This window comes from Eulemur rufifrons, chromosome 6 (assembly GCF_041146395.1).
Source record: "Eulemur rufifrons isolate Redbay chromosome 6, OSU_ERuf_1, whole genome shotgun sequence".
NCBI lineage: Eukaryota > Metazoa > Chordata > Mammalia > Primates > Lemuridae > Eulemur > Eulemur rufifrons.
The window spans coordinates 73538559-73564117 of record NC_090988.1 but is presented as its reverse complement, the minus strand read 5'-3'; the positions used below and the strand labels follow the sequence as shown (position 1 = coordinate 73564117).

Here is a 25559-nt window from a genome sequence, read left to right as displayed (position 1 = left end):
TTAGAAAAAGGCTAGTATTTACGCTATTCAAAGAAACATCTAAAATGTGTTCTACAAAGTGGTTACATTTTCCGTTAAGTAGAAACATTTATTAAAACTTAGCATGTAGTGCTTTATATATACATATATGCACAAAATGGATGTAATATAATCGTCTATGTAAATATGTGTGTATATATATGCAGACAGATTTGTTAATATCTATAATAACATGTCTTTTCTGGTAGCTATCCTTACTTCCATTTTATTAATCAAGGAAATGAAACAAAAAACCCAAATGTTATTCCGCTAATCAATGGTTGAGCTGGGATTTCAGCTCCAAATTATAGGGTCTTTTTACTGTACTGGAAGGCTAAGCTGAAGTTTGAATTCTATACCACCTGTAAAGAATTTTCCAAACTATGACAAAAGGCAGTGTGTAAATTTACATTCCTAAAGAACAAAATTGTTTTGGTGGTTATTTAAAACTTCCATATGCATGTGAATATAACTGCATAAACATATAATTAAATAAATTATTACTTAGTTATATTATAAATTCTAATTAACTCTGCCTACTGGCATGCAAAATTAAAAGGTATGCATTTGAACACTTTAAAAGTTGTTCACCTTCTCCGACAGTTCTTTCAATAGAAGTATTGTGATTATTCATCTTAGCTATGATTTAAATCTACCTATTCCTAAGATTTAAAATGTTACCTTAATACAGAAAGATCACACTGAGTACAACAGTCTCATTTTACCCCTAATGCAGGGTTTTTGCTTTTTGTTTTGTTTTGTTTTAGCTATACTCACAATCTATCATTTTCAAATTTTAGGACAAGATTGCCCTGAATTCATGAACACCAACGTTATTCTTGTCATAACATATTCTTTTCCATGCTCCATTTATCAAATAAGAAGATCTCAGCAGGTTCTCCAAGGAGTATAGTAGAAATGACCCTGTCAATCAACAAACCGTACTTGCCAATGAGCAAGTACTTGAGTTTAGTGCCCTCATGGGGATTAAAAATTAGTTCTATTTAAATAACTGCCATTTGGCTTGTGCTAAACAGTGCTTTACATATATTGGTATTCCCTAACAACAATTTTGTCAAGTAGGTATAATGATCCCCATTTTACAGAGCGGGAAACTAAGGTATAGAATGCCAGGAACCTTGCCTGAGACAATAGTACCAGGCAAGTGGCAGAGTCAGGATGTGCTATAATATTATTGCTCTCTTTCACCATCTATGCCACGCCCTATCACATAAACCGTTTCGGATTTTTCTCTTAATATCTAGCACATAGAGCCTGCCTGCAAGCTTGGGATGGAAATACCTGCAGCTGACGCACAAAGGGATTACAATAACTTTTGGAGGAATGTTATAAATTACAAAAGATGCTGTAATGCTGTTGGAAAGCTTTCTGGGGTATTTGAGAACCTGCATCATCCAAGGCCCAAATGCTATGGCTGACTGGCACCATCATAAGGATGAACTATAAAATCTATACATGCATAATGACTTGATAACTCCTAAACTACAAAGTGCAGAAGGAAATCATGATTTAAATACATCCAATTGTATGAGGCCTGGCAGCAATCACTTTCGCAGGACAAGCTGTGCGTGTGCATATGGGAATGTGAATATGGAAATGTGGAATGAATATGTACTTGGAAAAGGAGAGGATGGGGGTGCTCAGAGACAACTGTTCTAGCTCTTACAGAATACACATGCGCACACACACACACACACACACACACACAATGGATACAATGTTGGAGAACCCTTGCTTTCAAAAATCACCCACTAGGGGATTTCAGTAAGCTGAAATTCTCTTATTCATATATATTGATTAGGTTAAAATATTCATAGGAATTTCTAATGCATCAAGTAGTATTGGAGGAACCAAAGGACAGTGAGCCAAGCAGAAAGAGTCTCTACTTTCATGGAACTTAAATTCCAGTGGGCAGAGACAAATCACTGAAAAATATGTAATTGGTTAGGAGGTGAAAAGTGCTATGAGGAAAAACAAAGCAGGCTGAGTGGAGAGAGTGGTGGTGGGCACAAGGTTCTATTTTACAGAGTGGTCAGAGAAGTCTCTTCAAGAAGGTGGCACTTCAACAGAGACCTGCATGAAATGGGGGAGGAAGCCAAGAAGCAGAAATCTGAGCTAAGTACCTCGGAGACACAGAAACAGTAATGCAAATACCCCAAGCTTGGCATGGACTTGATGTGTTTCATGAAGAGCAAGGAAGTTACAGAGACAGGAGTGGCAGCAATAACAGAGTGAAGTAGTAACAGAAGAATCACAGAGATCTCAGAGGAAAACATTTTTTTTTTTTTTTTTTTTTTTTTTTTTTTTTTTTTAGGCCATGGCAGGCCATGGTAAGGCTTTTAGAATTCATTCTGAGCTGAGAAGTCATCATCTTACCAGTCATGCCTTGTTTGGGGTGTTACGCAGAAATCATTTGGGGGGAAAAAGAGCAGCAAAGGCAGGGAAAGGGCATGGTTACTATGAGGGGGCATATTAGGGAGTTCTACACCTGTTTTAGTGCTTTTCGTCTCTAAGTCAGAGCCCCACAATCCAGCCTTCAATGTGCAAATGAACTCCAAACAGACTTTTGTAGAATCGAGAAGAGATTGCTCTTTTCAAGTAATCTACCTTTCTGAATTTCTGGAAACCATGGATATAAACATGAACCAACTAAACAAATACACTTATTAAAAAGCAAACCCTCTTATTAAATGAGGCATTTGACATTAGCTTCTTTCCCTGTTAAGATGTGTGGCCTTTGACACACCTTATTTCACAATAACCTATTTACACTGTAATTGGTAACCAGTAGCAACAGGGTAACAAGGAAAATTAGGTCTATTTTGAGGTCTTCACTGATCAGGCCCATGAAAGAAGCATTCCTATGTATGCTGTGAACTCTAGAGACGGAAATGGATCAACAATGGAGAAGAATCCAGAACCATCATTGATCAGTTATGTTAGCCAAGTGTAGTTAGGGATTTGTTGTTGTTGGTATGGTGTGTTCCGTGCTTGGTCTGTGGATTTTAAAATGAGGACGAATACCAGAAGGAGTTCATTCTTTTATTAACCATGCTGAAATGGTTTAATTGGCCTAGTTTTAGATTTTTAAAACTGTAAGAGTACTTCTGCTTTGATCTATTTTTTTCTTAGAAGTTACCCATTAATCATAAGGCCAGACAGCTGTCAGGCTGCTATAACATGACAAAATTAGTTAAGGTTTGATTGTCAAGCAACAAAAATATACATTTTTGGAATAATTTCACTTTTTAATTTTCATTAAAATATTTTTGTAAATATATCCTGATATGATAGTACCATGCTACTTATGGCACCTTCAAGTAGCAGGGCATTTTCCAGAGGTAGCAAAACAAAGAAGAAAATGATAGAATTAGGAAAGAGCAACTTTTGTTTTCAAATTGTGTCTTTGCAGGTTTTTTTTTTTTTTTTTTTTAAGCTGTATGCTTGGTAAAGGGATGTTAAAAATAATAAATTGAAGTCTTATTATTGTTTAATTATTTGCAATTCATTTTTGGAAGATGTGGTTTCTGATCTTGTCTGTATATCAAAATTACCTTAGATGCCTTAAATTAATGATTTTCTAATGCTATTTTAGGGACTGACTAGATAAGAATTACCAGAGAGTATTTTTGAATAATTTATTTTAAATACAGATTTTCTAACTCCATAAAGGAGATTCTGAATGGAATTCAAGGATCTGTAGTTTTTCAAAAGTATTCCAGGTGATTTCATGCAGAGTAAAAAAAGGAAAAACTCTTTTAAGATAATTTCATTACTGTAAAGTGAATTTGTAATTAAATTTTGATTATACTGGCCCATATTTTTCTCCCCAATGACTTTTTATTTAAGGATTCCATTATCCATTTATTTTAAAATGTTTATCCATTTTAAAATGTTTGGTTATAAGTAGAATTAAAATAAGTGCTGTAAACATGAAAGACATTGAAAATACAATTCCAACAACAGAAACTAATTTTGAGGATATGCACTACACAAGATGCTAGGATATTTGGGGAATAAAATATTTCCAATTTATTAAAAGATAATTCTAAATGTCTTTTAGGGATTAATCAAAGACTTGGAGATGCAAAAACGAGGAAGCTAGAGCCTTTGCTCATAAGGAGCTTACACTGATAGAGGGGAAATGACATATCATAAGCACTATAACAGAAGAATATTCACAAAAGGGATTGTTTAATTCTACCAGTAGAATTGGAGAGTGGGGAGAACAGGCATATCCACACGCCTTGTGAGAAGAATAAACACAAAGACGAGATTAGTAAATTCTACATATGAGATTGAGAAAAAACTTTATGGAGGAAGTGATCCTTAACTGAATGTTTCAAAGATAAGAGATTTTCTCCAAGGAGACAAAAGAAAAAAATGGCATTCCAGACAGAGAAAGCACTGCAAACCAAGACAAAAGAGTATAAAGTGGCAAAGTGCCAGGGAGACAAATGAAAGCGATTCTGTAGGTTGGAGTGCAGGGTACGAAAGGGAGAGAGTGAGACACAACTTTAGACAAGAGAAAGGAAAACCGGCTTTAAATAATGTCAGGACTCTCATGCCAGGCAAATGAATTTAGAATTTATACCAGAGGCAACAGAGTCTTGTCAAACAGCCTCAAGCACAAGATCATCAAATCTGCAATTTATAAAGATCCTTCCAACAGTCATGTGTTGATAAGAAGAGTTTGTTGATAAGAAGGGAGATAAGAAGAGTTTGGAGTAGACAGGCTGCTGCAATGGTCTAAGCTAAAAATGACAAGTAGCTGAACTAAGCAAGGATTAGTGAGGATGGTGAGCAGGGAATGAGTAAGAGAAGTGTTACACAAGCAAAATTCACAACAGTTAACCACTGATATGATGAAACAGATAAAAGAAACATGTGAATCATGGCTTAAAATTTCTGGTTATGTACACTAAACATTAAAAGTTCCCGACTGAAAAAAAAAAAGTTTGACTGATTTTAACTATTTTGCTGTGCCTACATTTTATAATTTCATGCATATAGGTTATAGCTGAAAAGCAAATTAGATTAACAGAATATTGTGGCTGAGGCCAAGTCCCTCATTTGGAGAAAACTGGTACAGGGATCCTAAAGTCAAGCTATTAAGAAACAAAAAGAACATTTTTATTAGCTATATATTTAGTTTTGATCTGGTAATAACACAACAAGAGTAGTATTTGGTTTTCTAGATGAACATTTTTGATGGTATAATATTTGACATTAATGGGTTTAATCTATCTTTATGTGATTAAGCCCTTAAATTTATCCTGTGTATTCAGGTAAATCAAAATGGCTGTTCAATAATCTGTGTAGTTCCTTAACATCCTGAGTAGGAAGTGAATGCATAAATTCAGAACAGCATTGTTATTTTACACTTATTAAATCTGAGGAATATAACCTTTTTTCCACATCAGTTGAGTTGGTTGTATGGGTCACTTTCTTTTGTGCTAAATCCATAACACCAACTGAGTGTCAGACAGATGTGGGGGGTGGGGGGAGGCAATGGGTGTATACCTACATATTGAGTGTGATGCGCACTGTCTGGGGAACGGATACGCTTGAAGCTCTGACTGGGGGGGATGGGAGGGGGCATGGGCAATATACATAACCTGAACTTTTGTACCTCCATAATAAGCTGAAATAAAAAATAAATAAATTAATTAATTAAAAAAATTAAAAAAAAATCTCCTGAGTTAGTTGCAAGAGCAAAGGAAAAGTATTTAGGGTCTATTACACTTCCAGCAATCCCTAAATCTTTATGCCAAAAGGCTCAACATGTAGAAATAAACATTTAGAGAAAAGAAAGTCAGTTCTGTCATCTCCCAGGAACTAGGGAGCATTGTTTTATAGCACTAAGAAGTTACATGGGCTCTAGTGTTCAATTAAGTAGAGCTGGTGAAATTTTGAGGATCTCAAAAGATTGTTTTTATGACTCAAATACTACTATCCGTACTTGCCTTCAGAGGTCTTATTTCTACAATTAGAGATTCACTCCATAAAGTTTAGCTTTTTTTCTTTTCTATAAAATGCAAGTGCTTTAGAAGAAAGAATACACTAAGCCACATCAAACATATAGACTTAAAGAGAACAAGTTATATCTGAACTTTACGAGGGGGAGAGAGAGAGAGAGAGAGAGAGAGAGAGAAAACCATAGGCATGAGAGCCAATTATGATTCTAGAGAAGGGATGGTAACTGAGGATGGGGGAAGGAGCTGGAGAAGAGTCAGAGTTTACGGGATTGGTGATAAGGAGACAACTATAACAATATAAAACTGGATCTGGTACAACAATGAAAACTTTAGCTAAATTTTGATGTTTACGATATCGGTGATAATAGAAGGAACCCTCTAGTAAGGAAATGTTTTTAGGGAAAGCTCCCATTTTATTTAAGTGTAGGTTCTGATCATGAGCTGGGACTGACAAGTTCTTCAGCAGAACTGAGAAGATGGTTATTCCATTAGGTGGGAACAAAGGATTGAACCTTGGACCTGAAGTTTCTGTTCCCAGAGCTGCCATGCTTGCTTTCTCAAATAAAAATTAATTAACCATGTTTAGCTTTTTCATTTTCCTTGTTTTTGAAATATTTCCCATCTTCCAAAATATTAGGCCGGTTCATTAATCTACTCAAAATGTTTTTGAATATCAGTAAGTCTTTGGAACAAATTTCTAAATAAGCATAGGAACACACGGTGTTCTTTTGAAGGCAATAGTAATTGATGGGGGGAGAAGGGAAGAAAAAGACATGAAACCATTAACATTGATTACCTCCAACATGTACAATTAGATTCATAGCATGAAGGGAGGTGGCCTGGCATTATGGATTGGGGAAGGTGACTTTTATTTAACATTTTCAATGTTTTTATACTTCAATACTTTTTATAATAACAATGTATTGATTTTATAATTCAAAACTGTCAAGGATAAAAATAATAAATTTGAAAAAGGAAAAATAAATTTAAGACATTAAAAAGAATAAGACTGCTGAAATTTAACGTAGTGGTATGATTTCTGCATGAATTAATTAAATATTTTAAAATGTTCTATTATTAGAGGTATTTGATTGAAGGACATGATATAACCAACTATATGTGATTCTCTTTCTCTCCAAAGATGACTCCGAGCATTTAAATATTTATGAATGGGTAACAGACAACATTTAAACAAAAAAGAGCAAAAAATTAATAGCAATCAATGCAGATGTGGTCTGAAGAATTTAGGTAGGCCAAAGTAAAGACTGTCATCATTTCCATATCTTGGACTGAAGGGAAATAAATAAATAAACTCTATCTATTACTTAATAGATTTTCTCCATTATAATGGAGACACTTTTTTGAAGTTGGTACTTTGTGAGACAGAAAAGGAGTATAGGTAGACTTATAAAGGAAAATAAAATTTTAATACATTGAAGAAAAGAAAATATAATGGAATAAAGTTAACATATATTGGCAGCTTCTATGCACTAAAGTAGTATCTCATTTAATCTTTCAATATCCCTATGTATTAATTTCCCCTCTCTCATTTAAAAAATTAAGATATTAAAGCTCATAGACCTTACACGATATGGCCCAAATCACACAAGTCAAGTAGCAAATTTCTGTTTTGTCTGTGTCCAAAGTTCACCAATTTTTGCCAGGACACCAAGTTGAGGCACTGACATTGTAAACTTACAGAATCTTGGACAGTATTGCAAAAGTCAGATGAGAGAGGGGAGCACAAATGAGAACAGAACAGATGATATACATGTTGGGATGCTGCTCAGTCTCTGATAAATCTTCACTTGGTAAAAGATGAAATTTAAAATGTGACCAAAAGTTGCTGCTTATGTGGCTGTGGTTTTATGGGTGACTTATTTATAAGGTAAAAAAGAACAGTGCATTTTATTTCTAATTCAAATTTGCTCCATACTTTATATCATGGTGGACTATTTTTTTTGTTTTGTTTTGTTTTCTGATTAGAAACAAACACCTGTGTATAGGGAAATATTTGAATGCTCAGAAAAAGTCATATTAGAGAGTGATAACAGCAAGATGCCCAACTAGAGTTACCTGGCACTTGTCCTCCTGCAGAAAAACATGCCAGAACAACAAATAAACAACTATATTTCAACTACAGGGATTGAAGAAGTACACTGGAAAGCACTAGGGGAATGGCAAAATTTCTGTGGCATATGGAAGCCCTAAAGGGTACCAAAGAGGAGGAGCAAGGCATCCTCCCTCTGCCATACTCTCTCCCTCACTGGGTTCAGCTCAGAGCTAGGAGACTTCTTCTTGTGGAGAAAAGATAAGTTGAACATTCCCAGAAGTCCCCATTGCCATCACAAATGCCAGCAAATCCTTGCTACAGGAGGGCACTCCAGTCCTCACAGGTCTCCAGTACAGTCTGCATAGTAGCTGGGAGTCTTCACAACTGCATTGCCTCATAGTAAGAGACCACTCTGAGCACCTCCCACTGCTGGGACCTAAGCTGCTATGGCTTGGTACCATTTTGAAAGTGGACCTGCCACTAGAGTGCATCTGGCTTTGAGAATCAGCATCTCTCTATCTCTGGGGTTCCACCATCATACCACCTCATTCACACAGTACTATGACCCCAGCTGCCCAGAACCTTGGCCAGATGGAAGGACTGAGATCCTGGCATCTGAACCCATGTGGCACACCATCCCTCAGGGAATAGGTGGAACTGCACAGCAGGAAAGCTGCCAGAGATCCCATTGGCCTCCATGCTTGCATTCATCCACACCACACAGCCCGTCAGTCTGCTGAGCCTGTGTGGGTTCCCTTTGAGCCTGACAGCTGGTCCTGAAGTGGCCCTGCCCCCAGCACAGACTGCTGCAACCCTCCTGGCCCCACCACACCCAGAGCTACCTGTGCAGGCCTGAAAGTCAGTCCTGCAGCAGCCCCACCTTCAGGACAGTTCTGCCACAGCCAGCCCAGTCCTGTTGCATGTGTGTCCATGCATGACCTGACAGTGGCCCTTTGGTGACCCCAGCCCCTCAGATGGAACTTTGCAAAGTCACCTAATGCCACCGCACTCACGAGCACCTGCTCCTAGCCTATGACAGCCAGCCTGGCAATGGGCACTGCCTCTGTGGGGAGCCTGCCAGACAGCCTATTGGCCTTCTGCAGCTGCATTTATCTGGCCAACATCCAGACCAGTGTCCCTGTTCCAGGGAAAACCACAACCTTGCCTTCATAAACACCCACAGACTAGGACACTGAGGCAATCACAGACATCAGTGACACGTATTACAGCTGAAGAAACTGCATGGAGACCATATTATGACGTTCACCCAGAACCAAAGCCAAAGCTCCACACTCAGCTGACACATTAAGACCCACCTACAGGAAAACCTCTCTCACTACAAATGCTACTTGATAAAATTGAAAAAAGCAACTATTACACTGGATGTGTAGGTATCAACATAGAGACACAAGAGACATGAAAAAGAAAAAAAAAAAAAAAAAAGACAACTCCAGTAGAACACAGTAAGTCTCCAGTAACAGACCCCAAGGAAAAGAAAATTTATGAAATCCCTGAAAAGGAATTCAAAATAATGATCTTAAGGAAACTCAGTGAAGTACAAGAGAACAAGAAATACAAATCAATGAAGTCAGAAAAGCAATTCACGATCTAAATGAGAAATTCAACAAAAAGATATATAAAAGAATCAAACATAAATCTTATAGCTGAAAAATTCAATGAATGAAATTAAAAAAAAATACAATTGAGAGCTTCAATAACAGATTAGATCAAGCAAAATTAAAGAATTTCTGAACTTGAAAATCGGTCTTTTAAAATAACCCAGTCAGAAAAAAATAAAGGAATAATGGGGCACCACTAAGTGTACAAATGTTCCCATCATAGGATTACCAGGTGGGGAAGAGTTGGAGAAAGGTACAAAAACTTATTTAACAAAATAATGGCTGAAAACTTCCAAAGTAGTAGGAGAGATATGGACATCCAGATTCAGGAAGATCAGAAGTCTCCTATTAGATTCAACCTAAAAGACCCTCTTCATGGCACATTATAATCAAACTATCGAAAGCAAAGACAAAGAGAAAATTCTAAAAGCTGCAAGAGAAAAGCATCAAGTTCACATATAAAGGAAGGCTCCATTAGATTATCAGCAGATTTCTCATCAGAAACCTTACAGGCCAGGAGTGAATGGGATGTTATATTTAAAGCACTGGGGGTGGGAGGGTCGGCGGGAAACCCCTGTCAACCAAGAATACTATATCCAGCAAGGCTATCCTTCAGAGATGAAGAAGAAATAAAGACCTTTGCAGACAAGCAAAAGCTGAGTCAACACATCACCACTGGACCAGCCTTATAAGAAATGCTTAAGGGTGTGCTACAATTGGAAACAAAAAGATGATAGTTGTTATCATGAAAATTTGTGAAAGTATAACACTCACCATTAGAGATGAATTCATAAATTAAACTCAGAACATTCCTGTGAAGTATGGTGCTATAAAACTTCTCAACCCTCTGTATAAAGGTTTAAAGTCAAAAAGTTTCAAAACAATAACCACTACAATTAGTGGCTAAGGAACACATAACAGATAAAGAAGTAAAAATGAAGAAAACAAAAATACAAATTGTGTGTGTGTGGGGGGGGAAAGTTTAGAGTATTTTTATGCTACCAAAGTTAAGTGGCTATCAGCTTAAAAGAATCTATTACATCTGTAAGACTTTTTATGTTAGCTTTACCATAACCACAAATAAAGAAATTACAGCAGTTACAGTAACAAGAAAGAGGAAGAAAACAAACCTTAGAACCATCAAAACACAGAGGTAAACAAAAATAGAAGAAAGGAATAATGGATCTATAAAACAACCAAAATACAATTAAAAAAGGGCAAGAGTAAGTCCTTACCTATCAATGATAACTTTGAATATAAATGGAATAAATTTTCTAATTATTAAATAAAAGGATATAGAGTACCTAAATGAATTAACAAAAACCAATTCTTGACTATATGCTGTCTACAAGAGATTCATCTCATCATTAAAGGCAAACATTGAAAATGATGGGATGGAAAAATATTCCATGCAAATGAAAGTCAAAATCAAACAGGAGTAGCCATACTTATGTTAGACAAAAAGTCAAAACTGTAAAAAGAGACAAAGAAAGTCATCATATAATGATAAAAGGATCAACTCAACAAGAGTATATAACAACTGTAAATATACCTGCACTGAAAACTAGAGCACCCAAATTTATAAAGCAATTATTAGATCAAAAGGGAAATAGAGGCTGTAATAGGATCATAGCAGGTAACTTCAACACTTCACTCTCAACAATGGACAGATAATCTAGACAGAAAATCAACAAAGAAACTTCAAACTTAAACTACACCACAGGCCAAATGGATATAACAGTCATTGCCAGAATATTTCACCCAACAACTGCAGAATACATGTTTTTCACAACTGCACATGGACTATTCTTCAAGATAGATCATAGGTCAGGCCACAAAACAAGTCTTACAATGATAATCCTTCTAAATAAATCTTGCATGACAGCACTGATAATTTCATTTAAATAGAATATCAGAAATTAATGTAAAAGTTTTGTCTTTTACTAGTTTTAAATTGAATATAAGCTCATTTTAGAAAATCTGGAAAATTCAAAATATATGACAAATGCTGGATAATATATAAAGAAAAATAAAAACCACCTACAATCTTACTTTCCAGAGATAACTCCTGAAAATATTTTGATGTATACTTGCAGTTATTATTATATCTATGTGGCTGTAAATGCGATTTAGTTTGATTTTAGATACTCTTTGCCAGATATATTTTTAAAATCAGGTTTATATTTGCTTAGGAAGCATTATGTCTTTGTCTATATTCTAGATGAATTTGCACAAGAGAAAATTATATTTTTATTTAAAATTTAAAATGTCTTTTTAATACAATGACTTTGATGAGATTGCATTACTAGCTTGTAGTATAAATTTTTTTCAATTTCTTCCATGATTGACAATCTACTTGGGACATCTACTTTTACTTTAAGCAGTCTTGACTTTTTTTTCACTAGAAAGCTTAAATTGTCTTGAGAGTTTTCAAATTTGTCATACAGTAATTGCATAGTAACATCTTCTAATATTTTAATCTCCTTTACCTCTGTAAATGTATCTGATAAGGTGATTTGTAGTTATTTATCTATCAAGTACCTCAACTGCCCATAGGGAGGAAAAAAAGATGATGTCCATAGTGATTATGAGCCATTCAACATCTCCACAGTGAGGCACTGATCTGCTTTTCTAATCTCATTTTCTTCATTTTTCCATAAAATGTATGTTACATAGACACTTCTTAATCATTTCCTTAGGGCAAAGAACATGCACTTCTGTGTCCCTGTCCATTTGTAGGTTGCGTCTTTTCAAACAATGGTCCCCTTTCTGCTCTTTCTTGGCCCATCAGAGTAAGTACCCTCTCTTTTTCATTCAGGTCTTCTGATCCACTATTAACAATCCCACTACCCCATTTCAGGAGCAATTGATGACTTCTTTCTCACCTTACTTAGAGCCCTTTGTGCTTCAACTATTGCGCATTCTTCATTGTATCTTGAATCCTATTTTCCCACTATACTATAAATTCTTGGATTGCCAGACTATGGCCCCCCCATTATTTTATGTCAACCAACTTACTTAGGATAAGACATAGAATTGATTTAAGATCAAACTGATAGATTGCTTGTGTTACCTAGAAATAAACATAACTACCAACCTCCTTTTCCTCGGATAATAGGGCCAATTATAATAACCTCTGTCTATTGGAAAATTGTCTTAATATACTGATTTTTTTGGGAAACAGTATCTTCTAATATCTATCAGAAAAGTAAAACATAAAAATCTATAGCATCTATGCTGAGAATGACTTCCTTCAATGTGGTGTCTGTGCAGTACACAACCTATGCTACCTTACATACACTACCACACAGGTTTCCCAGTTCTATTGTTGTATTTTTTTCAAACTTTATGATACACTTTAAACTATGAGCCAAGGCGATAAATTAAACTATTTTATGGTTTGTTTGGCTATACTATCAGCAATATTCTTCCACAAATCAAACTGAACCTGATAAAAGCAGACTCCAGTATAAGATGTTAACTATTGTCTTTGCATTGAAATTTACCCATTTATCACAGTGCTTATTCACTTTTCTCTTAAGACCTTCCTGATTATTTTAAGCGTAAATAGCATATGGTCCCAATTTCCTCCAAGTTAAACATTTAACATAGTGTCAAACATATTTGGAACCAAATGCATACTGCCTGTATATAATGTCAAGATCATTATTTATGTATTGCTCACTATCCATATAAATTATATCATGATGTGAATATACTAGCATTGACACTTACTAAATGTATGATTTGGGGCAAGTTATTTAAGCTCTCTGAATCTCACTTTCCTCATTTATATAATGAAGAATATATTGACCTTGTGGAGTTGTTGGAAGAATTAAAGGAAAGACATTATCCTTACTGTGCCAATCAGTGCCTCTTGTTCAGAGAAAATTGGTTCCCATCAATAGACCTTATTGAAAAGGTAGGCCTAGGTATAATGTTGCCCCCTTAGCCATGGACATGAGGTCCTCAAGTGTATAGGCGCATGCCATGTTGAGACAAGAAGATACTCTCTCTGAGAAATTAGCACATAAAAATTCTAGATGATCTAATTAAATAAGAAGCAGAAACCTATGTAACATGGTCATGTAGGCAAAGAAGATAACAAAAGCACAGCAATGCCACTGCACACCAAACTGACAGAAAAAGAGGCCATGGCTAGGCAAAGACAGCCATCCTCCTGACAGGACAGAGCAGGCGTACAAAGAGAAGCACTGGGAAAGAAGAAAAAGGAAGGAAGCAAGGAAGCAATGATGAGAGGGAGAGAGGGAGGGAGAGAAGGATGTAGGAGAGGGTAGGGGAGAGAAGGGGTGCGAGACATAGACAGAGAGAGAGAGAGAGAGAGAGAGAGGTTTAATAATAGAGGAAAAAAATGGAATAGCTGCCTGTTTTCCATTTTACATGAAGGTTTGGGGATAACAAACTTTCACTTTCAAAAAAGATTTTCCTATGTATTTCTAACAAATTCTCCTATGAAACTGAGTTTGTTTTCTAACCCAAACAATCTCTGCATTTGTTTGAAAAAAAATCATAGCACTGCCTCTGGCACATACTAGATACTCAATGAATGGAAGTTATCACTAATCTAGATTATAAATTCAAAGGGCAGGGAAGACGATACAACTAGCACTGGTTATAATTTCAAAAACCTATCATCTAAACCACATAGATGAATATTTTCTGTTAAACGGAGTTGTCTATGGCAGAAAAATAGCTCGGTCGTATTTCAGCTTCCATGTAAATATATTCCAAATATAAAGGAAAAATAGACTTCTCTATGTTTTTTTACCCACCCCTTTTTACCTATTGATAAATGGCATTGTAAGCACTCACCAGATTCAGCAACATAATGATTATGAAATTGATACAGACAGCGGCAGCAGATGTTGCAAACTGCCAGTGTTGTTTGATGAAATTCCACTTGAATGATGCAAACTGTTCCATGACCACCAGGCGATACACCACGACTCCAAACACTGCAGTGATCACCAAAGAAATCTGTAATATGGGAGACCAGAGAAGACATCTATACTTTGCATCACTAACGAATCAAAAGCAAAACCATAGATCAAATCCACTGTCCCCAGGAGCTGAAGATATTTACCTTTCCAAGAAAGAATACACAGATTTAGTTTTCTCATTTAAGGAAGTAAGCTACGTAAGAGTAAACATAAATAGCGAAAAGTTGCTGTAAATTCTGTCCAAATTTCCTCTTTCAAATGGAATGCTTGATTTTAACACAGGATATCTAATTCATTAAGGCAACTAATATATTTCCATTTTATCTTAGATGATCTCTGTTTCTCTCAAAGAGTGTTTTATTTAAATTGGTGCATAACCTACCTTTGTAAAATATCCATAGCCTGCTGTGATTTTTATTTTAATTGTATGTATTACCGAGGTAATGAAAATAATATGGTTTCTTATATCCTCAGGGTCACAAAATGAGTTGGTATCATAGGACTTCCTTCTAAGCCTGAATCCCATAACATTCTGATGTTGATGGCTATACTTTACCATGAAGAATATTCCTGAGACAGAAACAAGAAGACGAGTGATTTTGTCTGAGGAAGGCTGATGCGGCTCAGGTTTTCCCGTGATGGGATTTATTACCTCCATCTTGTAATACTTTGTTTCAAACTGGGGACGAAGTGTTTCCTATAAGAGAAACTAAAGTTACTTAAATATCAAAGCCATAAACTTAAAAAAATCTTCCAAGAGTTGATGCAAAACTCCTAAATTTGGCCTACTTTTGTATTAAAGTCTTCACAAACAAGCAACTTTTCAAAAATAAGATACCAATTATTTTCCAAATAAACCCTAAGCAGTATTTTAATTAGCATCATTTTCCACTAATGTCATTCAAGGAAACATCACAGAAGTTGTTTGAAAAATACATACTTCATCACTGATCTCTATTATCTTCATGAAATAAGAAATCTTGTTAGTAGAAAACACCAAGAAAAAATTTTAATGGTATTTAGCTGCTTCCATACTGAAAGTTAGGGCAATAAATAATTTTCTGCATCATGGGACAGCTCAGTTTCCTTATTTCCTGGTATTCTAATATCTTACCTCCTCTTCTTCCCATTCGGTAAGGTCCCAAGTATAGGTCAGTATACTTCGTCTCCTTTTCCAAAACTCCAGGAAGACTGTGGCTATAAAATATAATAATAATAATAATTCTTTACCCAAACCACATCACATTGCTTTTCTTCTTCATATTGATACACTTTCATATTTTAAAATTATTAAAATTAAGCAAATTAGTATTTTTTTAATATTTAAATTTTTTTATTTCAGCATATTACGAGGGTACAAATGTTTAGGTTATATATATTGTTTTTGCCCCATCTGAGTCAGAGCTTCAAGCATGTCCATCCCCCAGAGGGTGCGCACCACACCCATTAGGTGTGAATATACCCATCCCCACCTCTCCCCACCCATCTGCCTGACACCTGATGAATGTTACAACTATATGTGCACTTAAGTGTTGGTCAGTTACTTCAGTTAATACCAATTGGATGGTGCGTACATAGGGTGCTAAGTAAATTAGTATTAAAGTAATAAGATTGAATTCTCTTTTCCCCTCACCCTCTTCTCCCTTGGGTCTATACACGGCTATCAGTGTGTACTCCTACAGGTGAGTGTTTCTTTCACTGGAATTAATAAGCAGAGACTTTTGTCAGAATGACTCATCAAAACAATGCTATGAGAGAAGGTCAATATTAGTGAGCTAAATATTATTGTCCTTTTTGGCCTGAGTGCTTATTCAAAAATACCTAAGACTCAAAACAAAACAAAAGCCTTTTCCAGGAATGACACTAAAGATCAGATGCTACTCATCCAAATCCCAGAGAGTGGTATGGGAGAGAGAGAATAAAAGAGCAAGGCTATCCTGGTGGAGGAGAAGAACAGAGAGAACAGAGAAGATACTCTTGGATGCATATTCTAGGTAGACTCTGAGTAGACTGAAAAGGACTCAATGGGAAAAGTAAAAAAAAAAAAAAAAAAAATGCCTGAGTTATTATCTGGCTGTTTTGCAGAAACAGCTGAGGGAAAGATTGTTCTTTGCTAAGTAGGCTCCACCTTACATCATTCAAGACTCTGTGGACATAACTAAGAGCTCACATATATATCTTAAAAATCTGTGGTACTAGTCACCCATGCATCCATCCACACATCCATTTATTGACTATTTCTTATTTTGGGCAAGGTACTCTAACCTCAGGGATCTTCTTATCTAGTGGAGGAAGACAGTCATCTCAATAAAGTTAATTTACACTGTAATAGGAGTTATAGTGAAGGAAAAATTATAGTTCAAGAAGAGAAACACAATGCTTTTTGGAAAAAAATGCAAGCAGTTGATAGAGTAAATATTAATAAATGCCATCTTTTTCTTGCCTGCTTTCACTCTCCTCTTGACTTCAGTGCAAAAGAGAGCCAGGAAAACATAATTCTGAGGTCTTGTTCTCATTTTTCTTTATAATTAAAAATCAGCACCAGTATTGGTTAGGAAAAAATACAATGTTCATAGTTACATACCTTAAGTTTTATCCCATGTTAAAATTTACACAGCTTTTTCTTGTTAAGTTCCCTATTAAGTTTCATTGCCATTCTTATAACATTTACAAGGAGATATGGCAAGTATTGTTATTGACTGTGTCCAAGATCATACATACAATAAATGGCAGAGCCAGGACTGAAATTCTTGCTAGTTAACTCTACACCCACATTGCCTGGCTGATGTAGTCCTTGGGATGTTCCCACCGCCCCCCACCCCCCACCTGCCGCCAGCCCCCGCCTGGTCTACCCTAAATACTATTCTCTACCGACTTTCTGTAAAGTTTTAAAAGAGTAGGGATGACTAAGAGATAACCAAACTTTATTGACAGCAAGACAAATGAGGTTCTCCAAACACTAGAATTGCTTTTAAAATTGAAAACCACAATAACTGTTGCCAACAGGGGGATCTAGGACTTGGGGGGAAAATGGAATATAGAGGAAGCCAACAGAAAGACAGACAAAGATAAAGGATTTAATATTAAAGAAAAATTAAAAACAAAAAAGCTGTGTTAAGTAAGCAAGTGTAACACACAATGATTTATGGTACTTAAAGTTTTTAATATAGTACAACACAGAGAATATTCAATCAAATTCTAATTATCATTAATCTAAGTCAAAGTGTAAAGTTGAAATGTGTCATGTATTGTATTCTTCATTTATATTTCCAGCATATATTTAAGCAAGAAGCATCTGCAACAAATCTAAGAAATAGAGGTCATCTTAGAGTTGGTGTGATTTTAACTTGAAGGTAACTAGAGGATAATTGGCTCTTTCTCAGGAAGTAGGGTGTTTATTTTAAATTTCAATATGGAACTAGCCTATGTGTTAAAAACCCATTCTCAGCTTGAGATACATTTATTTTATTCATGACTTATTTATTTAAGCTCTTAAGTAAATCCATATTCTCACTTTTTAAAATTGTTAATTAGAAAGAGGGCATACAGAATAATTTATCAGTATGTCAAACACTGAAATAAATAGACATTTACTAGATCCTACTAAACTTACTAGTAAAAATATCATTAATAATAAAAATAACTAACTTAGAAAATTAAAACAGTGGTTGCTTCTGGGGGTAGGGATGAATGGCAAGTGGCTCAGGGAAGTATCTGAGGTGTTGAAAACATTTTATGTTTTAATAGGAGTGGTGGTTATAAAAGTTCATGTATTTTTCAAAAGTGATCAGACTGTACTAACAATTTATAGACTTTACCATATGTAAATTATATTTCAAAAAAAAGATTTTAGAAAATAATTTTTTAAATGGCAAGTGATTAAATACATTATAGGACTTGATTCTTAACGATAACACAGTGCTCTTCCCCAGGTTTGTGCGCTTTTTTCCTGATCTTTCTAACTCTTATGCTTAGCAGTAGTGGGTCCTGGCCTTGCAGTGAGGGGCTGAAAAGAAAGTGGGTAGCTGAGAAGATCATATCTCATTCCATAGCCAGTTTCAGGGTGGCTGCAAACCCAGATTAGGAACACAGGCCACTAGACTGGATCTGAAGGGTAAGCTGAGCAATAAAAAGGCCTGTTCAGTTTCCTGGCATGGTTGTATTAACTAGCCTTGGAAAGTAGAAAGGACACTTACTTATGCCAAGATCTGAGCAAAAGGATGAAGCAGAAGCTCCCAACTTAAGTGGCCTCGAGGTCCTCTCTAGTAGGTAAATGTATATGGCCTTGTATAAACACAGGAAGAAAGGTCGGGGCCTCCTCTACACAAAATTCTTGGCTCATCTAGACACACTCAACTTCCAACAATACATAATGAAATAAAGTTGTACACTGCCCAAAGTTATCAGTAAGACTTGACCCATTGGCTCACATTTTGCCTCCTCTGGAGCAAAGAGTGGTTTCCAAATGATGACAATGTGAGATGGAGAGCTAAAAATGTCAAGGTCTCAATTCAGTGACTCTGTTTTCCTAGAAGAGTTATGTGAATCTCATCTCATCCCTGATAGCAGAGGGAAAGAGGATGAGAAAAGGAATTGAGTTGGCATCTTGGTCGAGACTGAGCACTGGGCATGGGAATTGCAAGAGGAAACAGGAATCTGTGAAGGACACCATGAATCAATGCCTTTGAACAAAGTACCTTGTAGTACATGAAAGTGGTAGGCAAACATTCATCCTTTTATTATAATCGACGGTGAGAAGTTTGGCATGCACAGTTAACTGGGATGCTGGATAGGTCAGGAGATTGAAAGAATATAGGAGCATCAGTAACAGAGGCCCGGACCTGTTTTAGGAGGGGTGAGTGTGGGGAGGGGAAGAACTGAAGAATTGAATCAGGGACATTTATACAGTTTAACATCTTAGAGCTTTAAAAAATCCCAATGCCCAGGCTACACCTCAGACCCATTAAATAAAAATTTCTGGGGACAATACTCAGCATCAGTATTTTTTTAAAGCTCCCAAGGACTTTCAATGGGCAGCCAAGGTTGAGCACTTTCTCCTAGAGGAAAAGCAGTTGTGCTGATGAAAAAGGTGGAACAGAAATCAAAGTCATAGTTACTAAGGTTACTTAGAACCTTAATACCAAAACTGTAAGGTCAAGCCCTCAGAAATGATAGCTCTGATTTTGCTTTGATTTCTAACTATGTATCAAGCATTTGAATAATCATTTTAGACTCATTACTTCTAATGTCTATAAATTCATTCTCTCAACAGTTACCAAAAATCTGAGTGCAACTACATATACCAGGGGTATATAAAATGTGCCATAAAATGGCTATTATTATTCTCCTCAATTTTATAGATTAGAAATCTGGAAATTTGAGAGGTTTAAGAAATTTGGAATTTTGAGAGGTTAAGACGCTGGAGGTTAAGATGGTTGGAACCGAAGTCCTCCTGACTCCAAAATTTATCCTGTGTCTGCCATACAATCCCTCCCTGAATGTTAATGGATAGACTTGAGAATAAAGGTGTTGATGGGTGGGAATGGAAATCTGAGAGGAAGCTGTGAAAGTGGTCAAGAGTGAAGTATCCTGGACACAGGATTTGGAGAAAATAGCAGAAATGAAACAGCATGAGGTTCAAAGGAGGGAAGTCTGTTGTGTATGGACAAAGGAGTAACGGCTTAGAATGAGCTTGGCAACAGAGGTTGTGGGATGGTGAAGAGAGGAGTGTGTATTAAACTTACTTAATGTTAAAATAAAAATACTTTAAAAATGAAAGTGTATAAAGTAAAAGTCATTGCATTTATAAAGAATGAAGTATCAATACAGACATAGATGTAGGGAAAGTTTAGAAATGTAGATACATATATATCGATAGGTAGATTGACAAATCTAGATCTACACATAATGCTCAAAAGAATATGTACCAAAGTGTTAACACTAATTGTCTGTGGGAAGTGGATTATGGAGCACTTTCACTTCACATGTGGCATGAATTCTACAAAAAGCATGTGCTGTCTGTTTTTTACTACGCTATGTGGAAAGTTTAGCAACTCTTCCTCTGGGTTCTGTAAAACTGGGTTGGGGATGGGTAGGAGGTAAGAGGCCTCCGGGGGAGAAGGGAATTTTGTTATCAGAGGAGAGCCAGGTTTCACCATGTCTCAGAGAGGTGGAAGGAGTATTCTGGAAAAGCTGGAGATGACCCTGCATAACTCTGTTCCCTAGCAACTATATCTCATATTTATTTTTTAACCCTGCCTCTCTAGCTACAATGACACACTTTTCTCAACTTTAAAAACATTTCAAAGATGTATATGCTGCATTTAGTCCTTGCATGTCCATTCTCTCCTCTTACAGTTATTAGCACAGAATAACAGAATCACAGAATCATAAATGTAAAGGAGATTAGACCCTGCATGTGGCTTGTTCTAAGTAATTTATTATAAACTTATGGAAAACAAAGCCCAGAGTGGTTGAAATTTATCATTGACTTTGTCTAGAAACCGTCCAAAGCATCTGTAACTCTTTATTACATAGCTTATTATACGTGTTTGTATACATGATTGTTCCTTTACTTGAAGTTAAGTTTCTTGCGTGCCTTTTATTTCTTGGAATTTTTAGTGCTTGGTGCACTAAAAATGCTCGATAAATGTTTGTTAAATTGAACTGAATTATTGAATAGAATTCAATGATTATAACTATAACTCCTGGTCATATGCTTTTTCCATTAGTCCAGGTTTTCAAATTATGTTCCATGGAATTTCACTAGAGATATGGGAAGAAAGAGGGTATCTCACCAAAAAAGTTCCTTCTTTATCTGTTTCATATATTGAGCAATCAAGTTCAATTTTATTTTATTTATTTATTTTTTAATTATTGCTTATAGAGCTTTAAAAACCACTCCACTATATTTCTAAGGGGGTCGATGGCAGGGCATGGCAGGGAAAAGGGGTCAATTTCAAAGAACAAGTGAAGTTAAATATGTCTGAATATGGAGAAAAAAAGGAATTCTAAGTATTTTTTTTCACCAGAAGAGAGAAAGACTTAAAGCCTTCTCAGAAAAAGGCCCAGCCAAAACAACAGCTCATCAGAGCACCAACTCTGAGATTGCCAATTTGGACAGCACACAAGTACTACTGAAGACTTTCCTCCATTCCCCAGTTTTATTTTCAGCAACATCCTCAGGCATCCCCATGCACTATTGCAACATCAGTATACAGGAGGTAGAAATAGAAACCTTGCTAAACAGGTTCCACATTTAGTAGAAGGGCCATGAATATGGGACATTTAAAATTTCCAGGCCTGGGGAAAATTACTGGGTTTTTGGTTAATACCATATACAAATGCAATTAATGGAGTTCTCTACATGAGTATAAAATAGGCTAATTGATATTCAAAGCCTATAATATATGTGGAGAGGCAAGTTTGGAACATTTGGACTGAACTATACTTAACACAGAGAGTCATACCTGGAACTGGTCAGTCAAGACCTGCTAGTTTTGTTAAATTTCCTCTCTCTAAGGACATGGACTCTGTCCAACTTCACTTCCAATTTCCCTCCCCTTTCTTTCCCTCTCTGAAAACATTAAATAAGAAAGAACATGGCAAAGCCAGAGTTTGAAGCCCAAGCACTGAAAGTTTTCACCAATTTCTGAAATCAGACTTGACATTTTCCCCCCTAGGAAAATTCATGTAGAAATACGAAGCTACACATAAACATCATCATGTTATATTAAAATATAATGAGAACTCTCACCACAATATCGACCAAAGTAGACTCTTAACTGTGATGTAAAGAGTCCCTTTAGCGCTAACACTTACCATCATTCAATATGTTATTGCCATTTGTATATTATACATTTCAGTAGTGTTTGTTCAAATTGAAATGAATACTCTCAGTTGAATTGCTAAAATATTGGAAGTGCCCACATAAATACAAATTTGTCAGCTTTTTGCCACATAATTTTTATAAAATACAATAGGATCTTTTTAAACACAGAAATATTTTTTCTCAGGCCCTTTCCTCATCTTACCATTCAACTATTTGATAAATTTTCTTTAACTCTGTTAAACATTTTCTAATTGCAAATGTAACACCAGCAAAAGCACTTTGTCTTGTTCACTTCTAAAATCCAGGGATATAGGAGTACTTAGCATATTCTAGGCTTTCAAGTAATATATGCTCAATGAGTTAGTTAAAAGTGTAAAGAAGAAAATAAAAGTCACCAATAATTCCACCATCAATAAATGGCTACTATTAGGTCCTGGGTGGAGATCATGAGATTGTCTACAGTGGAGATGAGATGATCAGAATCATCAACTATAGTTGAACAGCAATTGCCTGAAGCTGAGAACCCATCCTTTAAAAGCTCTGTATTTCTGCTAATGTTCAGGAAATTTGGCTTTTGAGGCAAGAAGGTCTGCCATTTCTCCTCCTTTGTCAACAAAGTAAAATTTCTTTCCTCCCCACCCCACCCCCCAAAAATTTAGTTTTTCCATCCAAGGTACTTTTCTTGAGCAGCATATTTAGCACTGATAATTTGCTGATACTCAGAGGCATGGCCACACCAGTTGTTAATGTATAAAAGAAAAAAAGAAAAATGAAGCTATAACTGAATCCCTTAAAGACTTCATCCCCCCCTTATTGGCTGGTCTGTTCTCCCCAGGAAACCTTCACCAGGACCAGGTACCTGTGCAGTTAACCCCTAGACCAGCTTGTGGCCTTCAGGAAACTGCTCCAGACATAAGGTATTTATCTATTCTGACTGGCTGGAGCCAGAGCCCTAAACGTTATTAAAAATTTACCTTTTTAACCTATAAGCATCTCTCTTGAACTGGATATAGTACCACCTTAGTTAGACTGTACTTGCCACCTAGGTGAATATCAATCACAATAAAAGAAATTACTAACTTCGTTTTTATATTAACCAAAATAAAATTTACCTTTTTGATCAAGTAATAATGTTCTCAGAACATACAGGAATGACCGTCTGGTATTAGACAAAAAGCATAGATTAGAATAGGGAGGGATGTTCTAGGTTCAAAAGATCCTTAAATTCTTTTCTAATTGTGACCTTGGACAAATTCCTGAACAATGATAAAACTGTTTTTATAACTTAAAATCAGAATAATCAGAATAATAAAATTGTCTTCATAGGAGTGTTGTATGAACTAAGTGAGGGACAATTTGTAAGTGGTCTAACTATGCTTAATCCACTTGAAGTGTATAATAAATTACAATACCCCTAAAATTTTTTAATACTTAGCTGGTTTTATACATAGGAAATGTTGTAGACAAAGTTCTTGCTTTTACTGCACAGAGATATTTTTCTGCCAGGAAAACAGAGCTATTATCAATTATTTATATTTCAATTATTTCACTTTTATAAAAATTCAGTCGCAACCAGTCAGCTTCTATATAACCCTTTCAATCTTTTGGCCATGACCTAGTAAACAACTTATATCGTCCTTTACCTCCTTTTGTATTTAAGACTGCAAAGCTGCCCCTTGAGTCAATAATTCAATCCAAAACTTATTTTTTGAGAGCACAATGTATGTCTATCACAATAGGAGGACATACAAAAAAAAAAAAAAGGAACTGCATCATACTTCCACAGAGTGAGAGGAGACCTAGCACCTACAATGTCCCAGACTTTGTCCTAGATATTTTTACATTAACTCACATCATCTCACAACAACCCAAATTAAATAAAGATTATTGATCTTGTAAAGGAAAATGAAAATTTCAGGACCACCCCCAGCTCCTTATGCAAAAGAGAAGGTCAAGACTGGAAGCTGAATTAACTGTTACTAACATTTCACATAATAAAAGGCCTCAGAAATCTACAGGACTGCCCCTACAGATCATTCCTAAGGAAATTCCTTGCTGGCCTTCCATAAACGACGATATGCAAATTGTAACTTTAGCTCGAAAGGCTAAGTCCAGCTCCTGAAACTGAATCTATTCAATTCCACATTAATAATGTTGATTACAAATTTATCTTTCCAGGTGTAGAATAGAGACAAAACAAGATCATTCTTCCACTTATTCAGAGACATCTCTATAATTGATTCTTCCTTCACTCCCTTTTTCTCTTTAAATATTCACCTTATTTTAAGTAAAATGTAGATTTTCTGGGCCTCACAGAATGTAACCATTTGCCTCACTGCCCACTCACCCTCCCCCTTTTTCTTTCTGTGTGTCCTCTCCCACTTCAAAACCGAAGTTCCCAAATTGCTCTTTGGAAAAACAGTCACAGAGGGATCTGTAGCTTGCATTTTCCCCAGGCATGTCCTCAATCTTTGGCTTAATAAACCTGCATTGATTGAGATCTTTGCCTAGGTCACTTACTTTGGGTTGCTAATCTTACTCATTAGATAAGCAAATTGAAACTCTTAGAGTTTAAGTTCTCTGGGGATGTCATATGGCTGGAATTCAAATCCAGATCCAAATGGTGAATTTTTCCCATGATTTATTTAAAACATAGTTTGAGATAAAACTTTTTAAGCTACATAATTTGCAGCAGCCTTCTGGGGAGAAATTAGCATCATAGACAAAATGTTTTAAGTAAATTTCTGAAAGACCTATATGAAATTGGGAACTTCTGGGATGCTGGCTGCTCATCCACCCAGAATCAATTAGGCAGTAAAATATTTACTAACCAATCTATTTTCTTACACATGTTTCTACCAAGACAGAAATCTTTGCCTTGGTCTTTTATAGGACTTTTTCTTTGCAGTAAAACTCTATTAAAATTTTGACCCATACTCATAACTTAATTGTCTGAAAAGATTATATTTTTCTTTTATAAGAACACTACTAAAAAAAAATAAGAACACTATACCTGAATTTGTGGAGTCAGACATGCAGAGAGAAACATAATGCTTCTTGATTCACAATTTGAGCAAA

The 25559-nt window shown here is 35.9% G+C and overlaps 2 protein-coding genes across 2 annotated transcripts in view; one reads left to right on the top strand and one right to left on the bottom strand.

Moving 5' to 3' along the window:
• ANO3 (anoctamin 3) overlaps positions 1–25559 on the bottom strand; it is a 355086-nt gene that overhangs the window by 27313 nt on the left and 302214 nt on the right. Inside the window, exons 16-18 of the mRNA XM_069471200.1 lie at positions 15765–15847; positions 15207–15347; positions 14523–14687 (exon numbers count right to left, since the gene is read on the bottom strand). Of these exons, the coding sequence (XP_069327301.1) occupies positions 14523–14687; positions 15207–15347; positions 15765–15847 (389 nt within the window). The remainder of the gene's footprint in view (positions 1–14522; positions 14688–15206; positions 15348–15764; positions 15848–25559) is intronic.
• The window catches only part of SLC5A12 (solute carrier family 5 member 12), a 174077-nt gene that overhangs the window by 85831 nt on the left and 62687 nt on the right, over positions 1–25559 (top strand). The gene's annotated exons all lie outside the window — the stretch shown is intronic.